This window comes from Achroia grisella, unplaced genomic scaffold (genome assembly GCF_030625045.1).
Source record: "Achroia grisella isolate CSIRO2021 unplaced genomic scaffold, CSIRO_AGI_Agris_v1 utg204, whole genome shotgun sequence".
Lineage (NCBI taxonomy): Eukaryota > Metazoa > Arthropoda > Insecta > Lepidoptera > Pyralidae > Achroia > Achroia grisella.
In genome coordinates this window covers 3,052,084-3,071,364 of record NW_026712703.1, presented here as the reverse complement: position 1 = coordinate 3,071,364, position 19,281 = coordinate 3,052,084, and the positions used below count along the sequence as shown (strand labels likewise).

The 19,281-nt window shown below is 30.0% G+C and overlaps 2 protein-coding genes and 1 long non-coding RNA gene across 4 annotated transcripts; 1 reads left to right on the top strand and 2 right to left on the bottom strand.

The window, feature by feature from the left end:
• Nucleotides 1–3,285: 3,285 nt before the first annotated feature.
• Nucleotides 3,286–16,274, bottom strand: LOC131841877 (homeobox protein 4). The gene is made up of 2 exons (XM_059190236.1): nt 15,946–16,274; nt 3,286–5,547 (listed from the first exon to the last, which is right to left on the bottom strand). The coding sequence occupies exons 1-2, from the start codon at nt 15,976–15,978 to the stop codon at nt 3,877–3,879; spliced, it is 1,704 nt and encodes a 567-aa protein (XP_059046219.1). The 5' UTR covers nt 15,979–16,274; the 3' UTR covers nt 3,286–3,876.
• Nucleotides 12,764–17,390, top strand: LOC131841881 (uncharacterized). Of its 2 annotated transcripts, none has more exons than XR_009357468.1 (5): nt 12,764–12,833; nt 13,189–13,227; nt 13,626–13,813; nt 15,644–15,817; nt 17,300–17,390. It is a non-coding gene; the product is annotated as an uncharacterized LOC131841881 (long non-coding RNA). The 2 variants fall into 2 exon arrangements; XR_009357469.1 differs by having other exon boundaries at nt 13,189–13,231.
• On the bottom strand, nt 16,559–18,339 carry LOC131841880 (uncharacterized). The gene is made up of 3 exons (XM_059190240.1): nt 18,272–18,339; nt 17,145–17,470; nt 16,559–16,713 (listed from the first exon to the last, which is right to left on the bottom strand). Exons 1-3 carry the CDS (start codon nt 18,312–18,314, stop codon nt 16,588–16,590), a joined length of 495 nt encoding a protein of 164 aa, XP_059046223.1. The 5' UTR covers nt 18,315–18,339; the 3' UTR covers nt 16,559–16,587.
• Nucleotides 18,340–19,281: the final 942 nt, after the last annotated feature.

Genomic DNA, 19,281 nt, shown 5'->3' with positions numbered 1-19,281 from the left:
AGTAATGGATTTATATATTACATTTAGAACATGTCCTTAACTATTTAACCTTAAGACAGTCCGCTTAAGACGATCTAGTAAATTCATGTGTCAACTGACTTTTATTTTTTTACAACTATTATTTCGTTACTTTTTGACTTAACTACTGAGGTTACAACTGACAATTTCTTTAGACTTGATTCTTCTAGGAAATTTAAAGATACATGTTAAGCAAAGTTTGAGAAAACAAAATGTGTTTAAAAACGAACGCAATATGTAGGTTGCGGAAACTGCTCGGCTCCATTTAGTTTACCATATCAGTGATACAGAAAAGGGGCGATATCAAAAAAGAATCCGGTGGATTTCAGCATATCAATGCGAAAGTGGATACTTATTATGAGAATGCTTATTTCCTATTAGCTGCATCTATTGCTGGTATTGAAAATGTATGCATTTCTAAATATTAATAACATTAGGTATATCAATACTAAGTAATTGTAAAGCGTAGGTACCTATATATAAGTTAGTCAATCATGCTATAAATGTATGGTTTAAGGCTTGATACAGTCTTTTTGCGGTTACAATTCAATCAGATTTTCTAAAATGTATCAAAGTAATATGTTGATGTAATTTTACACTTATTACTTATAACTCTTTTTAATCACTTTATTGATCTAATATCACATGTGTTTACTCTTTGTATAAAATTAAGTCTATACCTAAGTATTTTTGTCTGTATGTACCGTGTATCTATGTATGAACTTTATTCCGCATACCTAATTTTTTATTAGCAAAATTTTGCGTTATGAATACTCGAATATAATGAGTCGCCGTGTGAATAATGTTGTAATAAGTAACGAACATTGGCGAATATAATAAGTAACGAACATATATAGGTAAGTAGTGAAGTCTAAGTATTTTTTTATTTTATTTTATCATATTTTCTGACTTTGTTTTTAGTTATTTATAATTCGTCGGCCTATAGGTATTTGCTGCAACGATTTGATTTTTCTTTGAGTTAATGTGATTTTCTTGTGCGGTTGTAATAACGCCACTTTTTTCCGCATTCTTTTCTAATGGATAGTTTCAAATAATTTCTATTATACATTACATAAGTTATGGGCAGGTACGCAAAAGAAGCGTATAAATAATATCAAATATTTATGCATATAATATCATTATTCAAGCTACCCTTTTTTTCATTATTAGCTGCATTATAGTGTCTAATAAGTGATGTTAATTGTATTTAGTTTAGCTTGCATTAGAAAATTTTGTGATAAAAATAGATATTTATTAAACTATTAGGTACTATAAAATAAGCCAAGGACCATGACGTACAACACATTCGTCGGCCATGATTGTAGATATATAATAATATAGACCCCCAAATTGTTGAAACGTTAGTTTGTTTTATTGATGAGAATGGGAAAAATATTTATACTCATCTTGTTGTTAGGAACATGTTAAATCTTTTTTGTAAAAATATTTCAGATGTTAAAAATATTAATGAAACATTACTATGATATAAATCTTATAAACATGTACTCTCAGGCCGATAGAAATATTGTTTGTCAGGATGAGTAACTGTATGCCATGTGCTTCCACCAGTGTTGAAATTGTTGTTAATTAGGTAATGCACGAAGTGTTGTTAAAAAGTTTCTTTAATGTAAATATTTAAAATACTTTATGATATTTATTTTTTTATAAATATTTTCTTTCTTCCACCCATATCGTCGATTCTCCAGATATCTTAAATATCTAAAATAGAAAGCATACGAAAACAAACATATTGACATTGTGGAATAATGCTTAGGTATAAAGTTATAATATTTTGTAAGACTAGCATTTTGAATTAAAATTCACCTTTCTTTGAAGGTGTTGTACCAACTTCATACATATCTGATATTCGAATTGATATGCCAACAAGTTTATATGTAAGTTATGAAAGTCTTAGCCAAATTTTATCCTTAGGTCGAGTTCATATTTGGTTTGAGAGCAAATTCTACTTAAAACTTTCGCAGGACAATATGTTGTGTAAAGGTACTAGTTACCTGAACAGGTCATACATAATTTTTATTTGAATATGTGTTTTATAATGAAAGTATTAGAATAATTTATAATTATTTCAGTATGGCAGAACAATGCAATTTTAACTGACAAAAATGATTCATAATCAATACAGCATACATTTTAAGAATATTTAATTTATTATTGTTACGACATACTAGTTGATATATTCATTATTAAAGATTGCAAGTTATATAAGAATTCTAGACAAAATATACAATAATGAATATGTAATAATGAGTAATATCGATATTTAATATTATTCGATATCGTTAAGAAATAATATGCCACATTTTAAAGTTAAACGTCTGCTGTTGATTAGGATTAAGGATGAAACGATGACCTAGTAATTAACCCATAGGAAACTTTAAATATTTGTATACATAAGTTTCTAAAAAGGTAAAACTTGAATATTATACTTAATTACCTAATGATGATGTTATCGTTATTATAATCGAATAAATACAATCCATCGATCCTGTTAAAATAATCTATTATGGGTAATAAAATATGAATATAATATTTCGAGGGAATATAGTGGCAAATAGATTTTTGTTTGCCAAGTGCACCACTTGCGGTCTCCCCTCCCATCGTTCTCCCGATCGATCCAATTCAAACGCGGGTCGAAATTACTACGGCCTGAACCGAGGTTCAACCATCAAGAAGAAGTTGACCTTCATTCGCTCCATAAGTTCTCTCGCGGGTTTGGAGTGCCATCTGCACTCGCTCCCTATCATCCGGTTAGCTGCGGGCAACAGCATTTGTGTAGTCCGGAAAAAAACTACTTGCGGTTATGCATGGCAACAATTGCACGTATGGAACTTTTTTAGTGATGTATTGAACTTTCTTAATAACTAAGCTGATTACTTTAGAATATTTTTTGGTTTAGACTCTATTTTACGTCCTCTAATTTCCTAATAAGGAAATGTTTGTGCATAAAAGGATTTTCATTTTATTATAAGCCAATGAAACTGTAATTACCTATGGATTTTTATATATTTAAGAAACATGTATTTATTATATATTATCTCTTTAATATAATAGATTTTTTCAATTATAGTGACAGGATATGTTGCAATATAAACCTACTATAAGCTGTACAAAATGAATGTCAACATTGTATTCTATCCAACGTGACATTACAATTCATAGATGTGCATGTAATTATCAAATCTGTTACTAATTTGTGGAAAATTAAGTGTCATATCATTTGAAATTTTTAAAGAAACATTTAAAGAATATATTCCTCAATATTTATTCATATTTTTATGTACATACCTACATAAAAATTACAATAAGATTAAAATGCCTATTGTTAACTTAATATTCTAAAACAAAGAGTATAGAAACATTTTCGATCATGGCACCACATTCCTTCTAAATATGTTAAATATAAGAAGGAATACATAACAAACTATCAGCCAACCTTTTTTCTTTTCCGGTATCAAAGACTCAAAATGGGGTAGAACCGAATTAAATGTTTTGTACAGAAATTATATCCAAGTGACATAATACAAAAATTATGTACTGATATACATGTATATGCTATTACATGTTTACCTTGTTATTTTTTAGTTATTTTATGGAAAATAAATGGATTGCAAAATCTTTCATTCTCTGAAAGATTTTGCAGAAGTAAATGGAAAATCAATTATCAATTATAAAGTCAGTCTTAAATAAAATACATTTGTTTAAACTGTGAAGTACTTTGCATTGTTGGCTATTTATATATATAATATGGTACATACATATTAATAAATGAGCAAATAAGTGTTGTGTTTTTTTATTCAACTATTAAATAAGTTCCTATAATTATCCTGACTATTAACTTCACTTAAGCTGTAGGAACTTCATTAGAGCGTCATATATGAGACGGGGACTAGCGTCACTATCTGCCGTGTACCTGACGCCTCTAAGTGCTCCGTCTTCATTTCTTACCACTCCATATTCACCTACTATAAAACCATCTGAAGTCCTTTCTTCTACTCTATACTTTTTGTATTGTCTTCCTTCTACAACATATCCTACTTTACAATTATCTTGTTTACATTTTTCTGTAGTTGTCTCTTGAACACCATGTATGCGACCTTCACTCAAAACACTAATTTTCTCATCTACTTCATAATTTTTCTCTGGTTGGTGTTCTAGTACCGAGTGTCTCATAATTATATCTGAGGGATTAGTAATTGTTGTTACTGGAGTAGTATTATCGGTGCTCGTGACGTCTACTGGAGTAGGTTGCCAAGGAGAGTAATTTGGAGGAACGCTTGGAGGTAAATGTAGCGATGCGGGTTCACTGTAAAATTTTGCTGGTTCGCTGTAAATTTTTGCAGGTTCGCTATAAATTTTAGCTGGTTCACTGTAAATTTTGGCTGGTTCGCTATATACTTTGGCGGGTTCACTGTAAAATTTAGCAGGTTCGCTATATATCTTAGCGGGTTCACTGTAAACTTTTGGCGGATCATAAAATGTTTGTAAATTTCCGTGAGTAGTATCTGAATTTTTGTTTACGTCTCTAGATTCATCGTAATTATTTTGATTGGGCGCATCATGCACTATATTAAAGCTAACAGTTGTCAGACTTGCGCTGTTCCCTCTTTCATTACGAGGTTTATTTCTTAGACCTTGTATGTAATTATTCGATGGTGGTACTATTGGTACTGATCTGGCGATAGGTACGTTTTCATTGTTTTTATTATTTTTGTCATTAATTTCTAAAACTGCCTTAATTGACGATTCAGCAATAGAATCATCCGATTCGTTGTAGTTTGAATTGTGTGTTTCAAATTGATATGGATCACGTACTATAATGTTCTTTTTATTAACATCGTTATTCAATGATCGAGTCAGTGATCGAGCAATTGGTACGTTTTCGTTATTCCTGCCAATTTCACTGTTGATATCGTAATGGTGTTCTAATATCGAGTCACTACTATAATTCCTACTTTTATTATCAGTTTTGTAGTCGTTCTGTTCATAATTATGATCCGTTGTTAGAATGTCTGCTGGGGTATCTCGGTCATCATTATAATTATCTTTATGACGATGAAACTCTTCGGAATGTTTTTTTATATTATACTGAATTGGGTGAATATTTTCTTCATTATATAGTCCTTGTAACTCTTTCTTTGCATTGAGTTGTTTAATAAATTCTATGTTAGCACCAATAAGACTAGCTGGTGCATTACTAGAAGTTTCCAGTACTGTATTCCTTACATTTTCTGAATTACTTATTTTTGTCGTAGGATCTGTGGTGGATATTATAGGTTCGTTATAGGTATAGCCAGTACTTTCAAAATTATTTGGCACATGCTTTCCTTTCTGCCTGCCTACAGCCACTGACGATGTAATTCTTACAGATATGACTTGTTCATTATGAGGATAAGCAGTGTTCTCATACTTTGGTATATTTTGAGTGTTGTGGTCATATTCAGAATTTACTTGTTTTTCATCCAGTTCAATATGGACAGGCCACGGTGTAACGAGAACACATTGCAGGATCTGTAAGACAAAATAATTCATTATTGTAAGTGCCAAAATATTTTATTTCGTGTTTATAACCAAGAAACATTAAAAAAATAATTTATGTACAAAATAAAAATGTATGTAGGTACCTAATATTATTGTTAGTTTGGTAGTTTATTATACATAATTAGGAAATAATTATGTAAGGTACTATGGTACATATGGTATTTGACTGATATAAGTAAGTGGCGGTATTTTACATTAATTACCAAACAAAACATTAATTGTAACTTTTTACATTCGTAATTGAAATACCTCGGCGACACGTTCCGGATACTTGAACACGGACATTCGCCTTAACTTGTCAGTGTAAAAAGTTAATACGTCAGTCTGACCTATGAGATATGTGGAACTGGTTAGCACTAACTACATTGTGCTACATTTGTTTAAAGTCATTACCTGGTCACTCTTTCACACACGTTTACACGGAATCGATTTCATTACCCTAGTGGTTTTAGGTTTAGTACATGTTCATATTACTTTCTAATAGTCCCGATGTCAAACAACAAACTTATTATTGATAAGTATACCTATTTATTATTATTATTAACTATTTGAGAATTGCGAAAGGAAGCTTAAGTATGGTTTTCTAATGCAAGTGTAAAATATGTAATGCAAAGTTGTAGATTTAAATTTATTTTATATAATAACTATTAGTAACAGCATTACCCACATAACACTAATCCTATAGATGCTTGTATATTCTCAAACACATCTTTTTGACCTCTTTTATTGATACCTCAATAAGTGAAATAAGTAATAAATATAAAAAAAAACGTGATTGATAATGTCACAAAAGTTAACAATGTATGTTATTACCTACACATACACATTGCTAAAAGAATGTACCAATCGGCGCGTAAGTTTTTTTTGAATTGAAAATTACTTCATGCAGTTCTAATTTATTTAAATGGAATGGATTAGTATCGTATATGTTAATTATAATAATTAACATTGAAGTGCGACGGGGCGTTTACAAATTGAGGAGCGGAAACAGTTCAGCAGAGCGGCAGACAGCGACGGTGGATTGCGAGCGTGATGCTGGTGCGGGCGGTATATCGGCTGTCTGCTTAGGGTTGTGCTATTATGCATAAAAATTGATTATTAATGATTTTAATGTGTTACGTTTGTTTGTTTACAATTAAATAAAAAAACAATCGATTTTTGTAATAACAAAAAACAGAATCATTTTTATAGAATATTTAAAACTGTTTTGACGTCTCTTAGCCTGTCAGTGTACCTACAGTCCTTATTTGTAAGCAAAAGATTTACTAGAATATTAATATTAATTATAAAAATATATCGATATTATAACAAAAATATTTTTTTCCATTATAGATGATTTTTTCACATCCCTACTGATGACGTGATAAATAAATATTAAGTACGCGACCATGATAGCGCTCCAGATGTAGCTACCAATAAATGTTCTAATTATCACGTAAAGTATTTTTATTAAAAAAAATTTACATGCAAATCGTGCAAATTACTAGCTGTATCCATAGACATCGTTTGGGTTTAGTCTAAATTTTTCTAATTGTTTTTGGTTCGACCGTCGTGGCTTAGCGTGAAATTAAATAGGCCTCCTTTTATTTATGATATTTTAATGATAAGAATTGGGGTATCATAAATAAAATAATCTTTATATCCATCCAATAGAGCGTTCAAACAAACCCGTCAGTTTTATTTGTTGCTACAGATAATGTGTGTATTATTTGCGGTTTAGAGTGAGTGAATTTAGACTATAAAATATCTCAAGGTATGATGTACGATGCTTTATTCATTCAGAAATTAAAAGGTTTTGCCAAAGACTGCTAAAATTACTAATTAATTATTATGCAACGTACCAACGATTTATACGCATTGGTAGATATATAGGATTGCACATCCAGATGTGTTAATCTAAGCAGTATTATTTATAAATTATGTAGGTACTAGCATCATAACGAATTAACAAATCACATACAACAGTTAATATTTAATTTGTCTGATTTATCCAAGTTCATTTATTTTGTATATATCTCTCTCTATATTGAATGTATAAAATATAAATAAGTAAATATGCTGTATATATAAACCTCGGAATTAGAAATTACAGCCAAATGTGAAAAATGTTTCGAATCAAATTATTTGTTTAGATGGCTTTAAATTAGCAGAAAAGGTTTTTTACATCTAATGCCTTAATAATTGCAATCGATATGAATTCATATTGATTTTGGTTATTACAAAATAAATACTAACTGAGTAGGTACACATTTGACCTATCTGCCTATCGTAGGCAGCCGCCTACGATAGGCAGATAGGATATAATCAAATTTTTAATAAATAAAATAATCATTGATTTGATTACATGGATTGGTAGCCACCAATCCATGTAATCAAATCAATGATTATATTTCTATTATACAATATACATTAACCTTTCTCATTGAAAATTGGTAACGTAGACACGTGTGACCTTATAAGCAAAAATTCAATTCAATTAACTGTCAAAGTAAGAGATAGGTAATATGCAATAATTAAAAAATAATATTACGTATTTAGAATTTATTTCAATGCAGTGAATTATACTTACTACCGACCTACCGATTACTTACTACTTGCGGTGGGAAACAAGTGTTGTATTTATGCTTTGTTTTAATGTAGCTAACCGTCAAATTAAATGTAAACAAGAATGACATTGCTTCAAAGCTGTAAAATTTTTCACGAGATCCTGATATCACAAATTATAATAACACATATATAAGAGACAAGTCCAAGTTGTCTTATTTTTGAACAGCATTTCAATACAGTGACAGTAAATGAATGTAAGGTTTTTTCTACAAGAAACTACAGTGGTACCTATATGGTTTCACGATTGATGTAGCAAAAATTAAAAGTATGTAAACGTACCCACACATTATTTTAATACGTAGATAAGTCAGTAAGGCACGCCCTGTAGGTTTGAAGGTAGCCATGCGGCAGCCTACAAACTAGTCTTGTGCATAATAGTTCACGAGCCAATATATTTCGACATTGCGAACTATATCGTTCTTTTAGTTTATTCGCTGCAATAGAAAAGTGATGATCAACAAAAACAGCAAATATAATTTATCACCAAGGTTATATCACATCACATCAGATTCGTGCAATGTATTATATTATCTCAACTTTTTATTTGCACCAATGTGTCTTATATGCCTCACATCAGAAAAATGTTATTTTTTTTATGATCATAGTTTTTTTTTCTCTATCTACATTTATATCATACATTTAAGTAATTTGCAAGTAACAAAGACTGATTGATTGTAGGTATCATTCGGTATAATAGAGGTCACCTCTCAACTCACACCTCAACACCTGTATCTTTATTTTATATACAATAATATTACCTTATATTATTTCACCAAAAGATCTAAATAGCGAGAAATCTGCGAACTAGTTGGTGTAGTTCGTATTTGGGAGTATTCTTCGAAACTAGTTCGCTCGAGAACTACATAAGAATACGATTAACGCCACACGCCACGAGCCGGTGTCGTGGCAGTGAAACGCGAAGGCCGCCAACATATTTCTTTTTTGCATTTAACTGGAGCATCGAAACATTGTTAATAATAATGTAACATCTAACGACACCCGAAACATGAATAATTGCTTTCCTAATTAAAACTCTAATAGACATGTATAGTAATTAATGGTTATTTATCGAATACTTTATTAATCAAATTTAAATTTATCAATTGGTATCGACGCAAATTTGTATTGAGTTTATTTATAGACTAAATAGTTTATTAAATCAAATTAATAAATATTTAGTGTCATACCAACGTATTAACGTTGAATTAATTAAATTTACTACTGTATTTGCTTTAGAAATGAGGGGTCCCTACCAAATAAAGTAACAATGTAATAATATTTTTTATTTTTCATTTCAAATATATGAGTAACAAGTAGGTAGGTACGTAGTTTCCGGAAATTGTTCATCATTACCGGTGAATAGGTATGGCATTCAATTAAAAATTAGGTACCTACGATATTTTAATCGAGCCTCACGATTTTTTCATTAAAGGTTAGCAGAAATAAATAGATACTTACACTTATAATAGGTAGTTTTATTTATTTATACTATTGAATATCTAGAATTCTGGTCCATGACAATACTTTTTAAAAAAGGATTCGGTCATCTCAATTTAAAGCTACAAGACACTTAGTTACGTTTTTATGTAGTTACTGCGGAATGCGTAGTTGTTAATGATTTTATTTCGTTACGATTCAATAGTGTTCCACTATGTGGCAGGCCATAATAATACATAATATTTCACCCGGTTGGACTATTATTAGGGACGATGACAATTGTGATTCTACCTACGTTAATGGTATGTACGGAGGCAGGACATAAGTGCGAGTAAAACTTCGTTGCTTCTACACCAAACAACGTATTTTGATGTAGATTTCATTACCGATTACATATTTTTAATACAGAAGATTTCAATAATTGCGTCTTAATTGTTACCAATGGTATAAATGGTAACATAAATTTAATAGTTTGTTTGTTATAGTTTCAGCTTCATTAACACATATGAACCTTTTATACCGGTCAGTTTATGGCAGTGTGACTGAATATACGACGACAAACTAGATTATGTTTTTGACTGATTCTCCAGTAATGAAAATATCGATGGATGTATTTAGTGAAATGAGGATATATTAAGAGTTGCGGTTTCCACGACATTGAAAACTGATGACAATGACACCTGTGCCTACCACATTTGGTATAACAGTCGTGTTATATTTTTTTTTAATATTGTATTAAATTAATGTAGGTAAATTCAATCGCACTTGCTAATATTCAATAAATAGATACAGTCTACAGGTATATCTACTTGTAGACTCAATGATTAATATCAGAATTAATCATTGAGATAATAAGTTAATAACGGATCAAAGTTATTGGTATTGGAATACTGACTGAGATTGCTATTAGAAACGATTTTCTTGTTATAACTACGCCCTTCCTGTACTAATTGCTATATCCTACCACAGACCAATCTCAGTGATTATAATTTGAAGCCAATAGATGTGAATGATATTCGTTGCGCATAATTAAATTAACAATAATTTTATCATTTTCTTGTAACAATCCTATACTATAAAATTCTTATTTCTTACATTGCAACCGACTGTTGGTTTCTAAGATTTTAATTATATGTAAGCATGCTACATAAAGAATTTGCCAAAACACGGTAAGACAACGGATGCAACGTAATCCTACCTACAGATACATAATTCATATAAAAATGTATATCTATATCTATGTCGCTATACACGTTATAGTAATTAAAAATAGTCTTGAAAAATTTTATTTGGTTTTCTGCAGACACTCCGGTCTATAGGAAAAAACAAATGAAATAGATTAGAAATATAAGAAATAGGTTTTTGATTTAGTAATTTTTAGAGTCTTTATGTAAAATTTTAGTAGATCTAATTGTTTCTACTATTGTTTGTGTTTACAAAAGTACAATCATATTTTTTTTCAGTAGAAATAATTAGATACGTATAAGTTATCATATCTCACGAATTTGTCAATGAAATGAAAGAAATCTCGATTTAATGTAATATATTCCTAAAATACCTATTAGATGAAAAATTATTAATCATGAAAAAAATTAAAGGAACAAACGAACAAACAGAGAGATACATATTCAGACCTCGGTGGTCTAACAGTTTCCTCGCACGTTTCAAACATTTGTATTCATAAAAATGTGTGTTCGTATAAGTCTAGTTGTTTTCTACGTATATTACGTAGTACAAACTTACGAAAAAATTTGTTGTCCAGTACCCATTGCACAAGCTCTGCTTAGCTTGGGATTAGATGGCGCTGTGTGAATTATCCAGGGTTATTATCATTTTATTATTAAATGTGGATGGTTGCCGGCATGATATATTATATTTTATTAGCTACCTTCAATATGTGCTTTGTACAAGTCGCTATCGGCTGTATAGGCCTACAGGGTGAGGCGAGTAAACCAGTTCTGATTTACCAGATCGTGCGGTATTTTAAAGTCGGATGCAAATAAATTGTGCCATGATAAAGAACTTGAGAATACAAAGGATAAACGGATCTATATATGCTAAGGTTTATTTATAAAGTAGATATGTCTAAGAACCTGATTTTTAAGATGTATTTGTCTGAGGAAGACATGGCATACTTATTATAATATTTTAATTGTATGTTACTTTTCGTTGTGTTTTTAATATTTTGATTCTGCTGAATAATTGGTAGTTTGTATTCATACTTTAAACTTAATAATATAAAGTTACAAAATTTTTTTTTAAAAGAGCAACATTTAAATGTCTTTATCGTTCTTCTCGTGATGAAAAAGCTTTCCGAATGAGCTGTAGATAAACAAAAGTGAAAGATATTCACAAGTGTTTTTGAATAAATTATTGATTTTCCATTCTACTCTACACTTCTTCGCACTAAAAATCCTATTAGGTAGGTAATTTCAATACTAGATAGACAATTAGGCCTGACAAAGTGGAATCTCTAAGCAGAGAACACGAAGAGAGACAACTCATGAGTTTATAGTTATGAGCGTTACAGTATACATGACTCCTTATTTGCTAATAGGAAATAGCAATTATACAAAATATATACCTATACTTATATGTGTATATACAATATAAGTTGTATTGATATGACATTAATTTACAAATTAAGATTTTGCGCAGTAACTATTATATCTATGCTTTGTTAGCTGTTCTGAGAGTTCCTAATATTTCTTTCTATATTTAAGTACAATACTACGTGTTATTCTGATGTGAAAGCTTATTACTGTATAGTTTTATCAAAATTCGTTCACGAGTGAATGTGAAAGAGTAACAAATATCCATCCTTCCATCTATACTCAGAAACTTTCGAGTATCTAATATTAGTAAGGTATAGACAAACTTTGTACCGTAGAATTGTAGAAATGAACTGTCGGGTTTTTTGTAACCTTGTCAAGTTCACTTGGTATGTAGGTGTGCTAAAATATATCGGAAGGAGTTTATATATTGTCGCACTGGTAATATGGGTGTGGCAAACAAGTAATATGAAATATAATATACCATTCACTGTCAATTGTATAATAGAATATGAATAGTGTTTTTGGGAAACTTCATTTTATTTATTTCACTACAGACAACAAATTTAATTTCTATAAATTATTAAATTAATTTTTATATTATATACCTACTTGTACACATAATAATATAAAGATAATAGAATATAATACTAGATAACAGTAGGTATATATAAATATATTGTAAGTTTAGCAAAAACAATGCGAAATTAATAAGAGAGTATAATTTTTAATTGAAAAAACATTGAATCAAAATCTATCGAATGAAAATATCGAGCAGAATCTCTAAAATCAAATATGGCCTATGTTTCCTCTTCTTTGAAATCGGTTGATTATGTTTAATAAGAATAAAAATAAACCTTAACCATGCATGCACCGTTTGCATCAGGAAGTTATCTGCTGTGGCTTCAACTAGATCACTTTTTCTTAGTCACCGATCAAGTTTATGTAAATATCACGGTGGCATTTATTAACTACGTCTGCTGTGTTTTATTTGCTGTTCTTTTTTGTTTTGCAGCGATGGTGAAGATTAACGAGAGCTGTTCACATATTGGAAGTAGGTAAATGTAAAATACGATTAAGATCTCAGATGTTTAAGACATTTTATACATTTTTAACATAGTTCATTGTTCACATACTGCTGTATCAAAAGCTTATCTATTTATCTATTGCTATCGGCACACGCAACTGAGTTAGGTACTTGTAATAAGCATAGGTTCTACATAATACCTAATAGACAGGTCGTTTACGAGATATACTCCTAATTTTTAGTTTGTGAATTGATTGCAATCAGATACACCCTAATTGCTACGGAATGCTTGCTACAATATATTAGAAAAACCACATACAAATCCATAAAGCTGTTTCTGATATTAGTATTCTCATTTTTTTTTTAAACTCATGAATACAAGTGTTTCGTATACCTACTTATAATTTTTATCGTTTTCTGTACAGACACAAGTATATTTAGTATTTTAGTATTACTTGAAGATTATAAGATGCGAAAGAGCTGGAGTCAATCTATTATGGTGGATGCACTAGGAATCAACCAGGATGGTTTTCATGGAGACCCTGAGGAGGGTGGAGGCAGACCTTTTATTGCTAGTATTGCTAGCAATAGGACTATTTCGTGCCTTACTGGAGTAAGTACTACGTGGAGTATTTTGTCGCTTCTTACAAGTTAAAAAATAAATCATAACCAAATATAAATTTAAAAGGATGTAGTGAAATATTTGATAGCTCTTTAATCATAGTTTTTTGTTATATTCTTTTTTGGAGCAATCGATTATTATGATATCGCTGTTACTAGTTACATTTTAAATATTTCTGTATTTTTTCTTACAAACCCTCCCTCACACATTAGGTACAAGGCAAAAGACCTTTTATGAAAATGGAGGTTAAAACAATAAGTAACATAATTGTGGATAGACAAGTTAAAAATAGACTGCAGAATAAAAGAGTAATGATAATAATAAGGTAGAGTGATGATTTAGAAATCATATTAGAAACCAAAACCAATTACTGTAGGACAATACATATATGGGTACCTACTATTTATCTAGGGAAAGATCGGGTATATTGTCACATTTGGATCGTATTATTAGACAGGAATGGTATGTCAAGGTGTGACAAAACTATTTGTCTAATTATTATAACTATGAAGGACAAAGTATACGATTCAATATTTTATTAAAAGTTTTTTAACCATGCTGTCATCTGACAATTATGTACATAGAAGTCGCTGTTTTCGTCTGTACCTCTTCAAAACCACGCAACAGACTTTGATACGTTTGTCACTACCATTTTGGGAGTTTATGCTAGAAAATTCATAATTATAATACAGGTATATGATAAACTTATAACACTGCAGTTTACCCGTGCGAACCTGGGGTGGGTCGTTAGTAATTAATATCAAAAGATGAAAAAGAATGGTGATACCGCTATGACTAGTTTACATACATATTTTACTATACCATTTCCTTTTCAAGATAACGCCAAAACTATTAGTAAGATCTTAATGAATGTTATGTGGAAACACATGACAAGTACCAGCTTTAAAATACAAAACAATAATTAAAATCGGTTCACATACAAATAAGAAAACATACAGTCGAATTAAGAACGTCATTATTTTTAAGAGCCGGTTGGAAAGTAATCATAGTATGAATTAGCAGGCAGAGGGTTCTTAATAAGAGTGTGTTTTGATTTACTTCTGTACGTGTAACAAATATACACCTTTAATTAATATGATTAGAACCCTGTTGGTATAGATTAGATATTATATTATTTTAAATAGGTACTGGCATAATATGAGCTAAGTAACAAAGAGATCTATAATTATTGCAGATTTTTGTTTTAAGAACCCTTATATCAGGAATTTTTGCAATATGCATTCCTGTTAATACATCCTATGTTGTTAGAATATCCTCACACCATATTTTGTAAAATAGTAATAATTTTTTTTTATTATGGTTAGGTTCTAAATAATGAAAATGAATAGAAAAGTAATGAAAATTTCTAATCTATGACATTTATACATAATTTCTGATATATAATATAACACTGTGATAGATACATGAATGAATATAAAAAGTCGTAATACAATTCATATATTTTTGTTATGAATCCTAAAATACGTTTATATTCCTCTATAATATTTAAAATGTATTTATAGCAAGGGTTATTTCTGTTGTTTAGTAATCGTTATTTATTAACAGTGAATAAAATTTATGTAGGTAAAGGTGGACCTGAAACTATGAACTGCTAGAAGCTGTTTAGGAATTGCTGTAATGGATATTGGCATACTTAGGTGTATATAAATGACAAACAACTTATGTAGTCACTTTAAAATTATTAGGCAAGCATCTATTCTGATAGCTATTTGACTTCTCTAATAGTATTATATTATGTACATTATTGTACTATTTGTGTTGTACTTAGCATATGAATATGTTTGTTATTACTATTTTCAGAAATTAGAGCAAATATGAACTACTCATGCCAGTATAAACTTCGTAATAACGGATGCAATGATAAAGATTTTTTTCATTAAAATCTACAAAATATTCTTTTGGATTAGTTTACGTTGGAATTTGCTATGTTTCGTGAATAGTATAACATACCTAATATTTCCGGCCAGGAAATAAGTGAGTATATAAATATAAAGAACTGTTCAACGATGAGTAGATGTTATGTTAATATTTGTTATTAAATTGGAATACATTAATTTATAGATATTATTGTATACTAAAATGAATAACTATCAAGAACGTACCAGAAAAAAAATCCATGAATAGATGTTAATCATCTCGTCTTATAACAATAGGTGTACACCTCCAGAAATACACTCGCCAATTCTATTGTATTGAAAGAGACATGTCCACTTTTTCGGGTATTACTAATAAGATCATCTTAATGTAAATTACTGAGGAACGGTTAAATTCTGTTTATTTTTTTATTTATATTTGGCGGCTTCCGATACACTGTGCACAACTAAGCGAAACCTTCTAAATCGTTATTCAAAATTTCGAATTGGAAAAGCGATTTGCTTCTAGTACACGAGTGCCCTGCGCGCGCGCCGCATTCGACTACAACACCCAGCACTACTACTGACCTTGCCAATTAAGATTTTATTTTATTAATGCACTTTCTTATGACAATCATATCAGGTTGTAGCAGTCCAGCGGAGAACCAGACCGCGTACAAAATGATACACAAGACAAAGGGTTCTGTTAATACACAGCAAATTTATTGAAATAATTATTAGTAAACTTCAATAACGTGAATAATTTAAAAAGAGACATAAATGTTGCCTGCAATTAATTCAACACTTTGTTCTTTTTTTTAAAAGAAGATAATGAGAATTAATTAATAATTGGATACGTCCTGCGTTTTAATGGTACTGATTATGTGAAAATTAATGTCCGTAATAAGGGTCGTGTTCGTATTGCTGACCTCCGTAGTGCTGAACAGGAGCGGGGTACTGGGGCGCAATATAGTGCGGCGCCGGCGGATACACCGGCTCGTATTGTGGGTATGAGGCCTGGAAGTGATAACACAAATTGATTTACTAATAAAAAACACGTCATGGTAAGGATGGGATGGGGTCACACTTCTCAATGCCTACTGGTCTAAATTAGCATTAAATCAGATTTCAAATATTTTGAGAGATTCACAAGTCTAAATCGTGTGAATGGTACTATATAATATATTTAAGATATTTATTTCAAAAGCGATAGACCGTTATTTTCATGACAAATTAATATACATGAACTAAGGATAAAAAAGGATACACTGTGACGCCCGTGACAGCACACTTGTCCCGTAATTTCACTCTACAACTCCTTTTGCTAGCTACTTACTTACTTTATTTAGTTACAGAAATAACTGCGACAGAATTACTTTTGCAATAAAATATCACTATGACATAAAATTATTTATTGAATATTATGTAGGTAATATAACATTCCTCACCTGGTATACATACGGTTTCTTTTTGTCGTACGTATCGTGATGATGATTTTTTAATGGTTTTAAATGATTCTCCAGAAGATCTTTCACTTTTAGTCTGGTATCTAGCATATTCGCAGCCAGTGCTTTATCGAATGCTTTTAGTTCCTTGATCTTAGCTTTCAGAGCCCACACGCCGTCCTTCATGAGATCCAGCTTGCCAAGAGGGAGGTCCTCGGAGTACTGGTATTCGTCGTTATTATATGCTGGGGTGTCATATGCAGCACGGAATAAATGTTGCTCTTCGTCGTCCAAATCTGAATATCGCGGCACTATATGTCTTGATAATACTGTTTGTTAATATAGAAAATAAATTTATAAAGCTGTATAATAATAAATAACGGTTTTATTTTAATTAGTAAATTTAAGGTAGAATATTTGTATAATATACTTCACTTCTGTAACTATAATTTTTTTTGATAGAAAATGAAAGTAAGGATGATGATTTTCTTTACCAGTAATTCGTTTCACAAAAGAAAATAAAAACACCAAAAATGTATATCTCTTTTCAATAGAAAAGAGATATATATTTTTGAATCATAATTTATTATTATTTATAATAATAAATAATAATAAATTATGATTCGGAATTATTCAAGTCATCCAATACAAAAAACATGATAGCGAATTGAGAATCTCCTTTCTAAAGTCGGTCGAATAAATTACTTTATGTCAATTTAAGTAGTAAGTCTTCTGAACACATTGTATACATGGTGGACGTATTGCCAGATGGGACCCGTCAACTGTCGCGCTGATCGTCGATAATAATAATAATAATAATATATATATATATATACGAGTAGATATTATTATATTATATGTATGTGGGTACTATCAATAGAGAATAATTATTCAATTATTTTTAAAGGAAAATACAAAAATTTTATGATGTATTTAATTGACATATATAATACTAATATTATTTACAGAATAATAAAATTTGCAGTGAATAACCGATTTTTTAAATATTAATTATTATGTAAGTAGTAAATTCCTAATTGAATGTGCTATTACGGTAACCGCATGGTGATAATAGGTATTTCTCTGTAACTTTTTCGATTTTTATTGAAACAATAAAATGATATACTTACCGGGACTGAAGATAAGAACAAAATAAAATATTTCGTAGGACATTTCTTTTAGTAATGTTAAAAAAACTAATTTTGACACACGAGCTGATTAACCAATATGATGAATAACCAATTACTAAATTGATTCGTTTTAGACTTGAGTTTAAATATGTAAGTCATATTGAAATTTTAAACTACCCTCAATTAAACTTCTATGTGATCTCCGCTCATGCGATTGCTTACAAAATTGCTGTGCTAAAAAGAGTAAGTATCACAGATTTACATAAAAATATTTTGTTTCTGGCTAACCTTTATTTGATAAGAACCTGCAAAGAACCCCATTCGTATTTTTATTTCAATATTACCTGTATGTTATTTACTCCATCAGTCACATTCAATAACCATATTATTATTATGAGTTACTGGATATAGGTACCTATAGGTATAATTAATTAGGATGTAATTGATGTTATCAAAACCAATCTTAATTTTTTTTTAATTAGGTATTTCGGTTTTGATATATTAAGATGTCAAAGATTTGGTTACACAAAACAAAATAGGTACTTAAAGTCGTATAAAAAATAAACAGGTTTAGAAATTGTAGCATGTACCTAATAAAAAATAAAACTACAGATTCTATACGTAGTAGTATGCATTCATTTTTATTTAATGATTAATTATCCTTAATAATTTATTATGAGGTGTACTTATATATTCCCTTTCAGATGCGAAACTATTTTATTGAATCATATTTGTACAGTGATATCTGGGAGTCGCGGTTTCATGTTATCATGATCGTTATTTGCGTGACCTTTACAGTGTTCGTATATTTTATCGATAATAATATAACAACACTAAAGTACCATGAACTATTATATGAAGTACATAATCATATTATAATTCATTGAAATAAATTAGGTATAATCCATAACCGAATTGTGTACCTAGACATATTTTGTAATGTGATCTATCTGTATTTATATTAAATTTCGTTTAAAGTCTAATTATTGAGATGGGATTAAATCACAAAG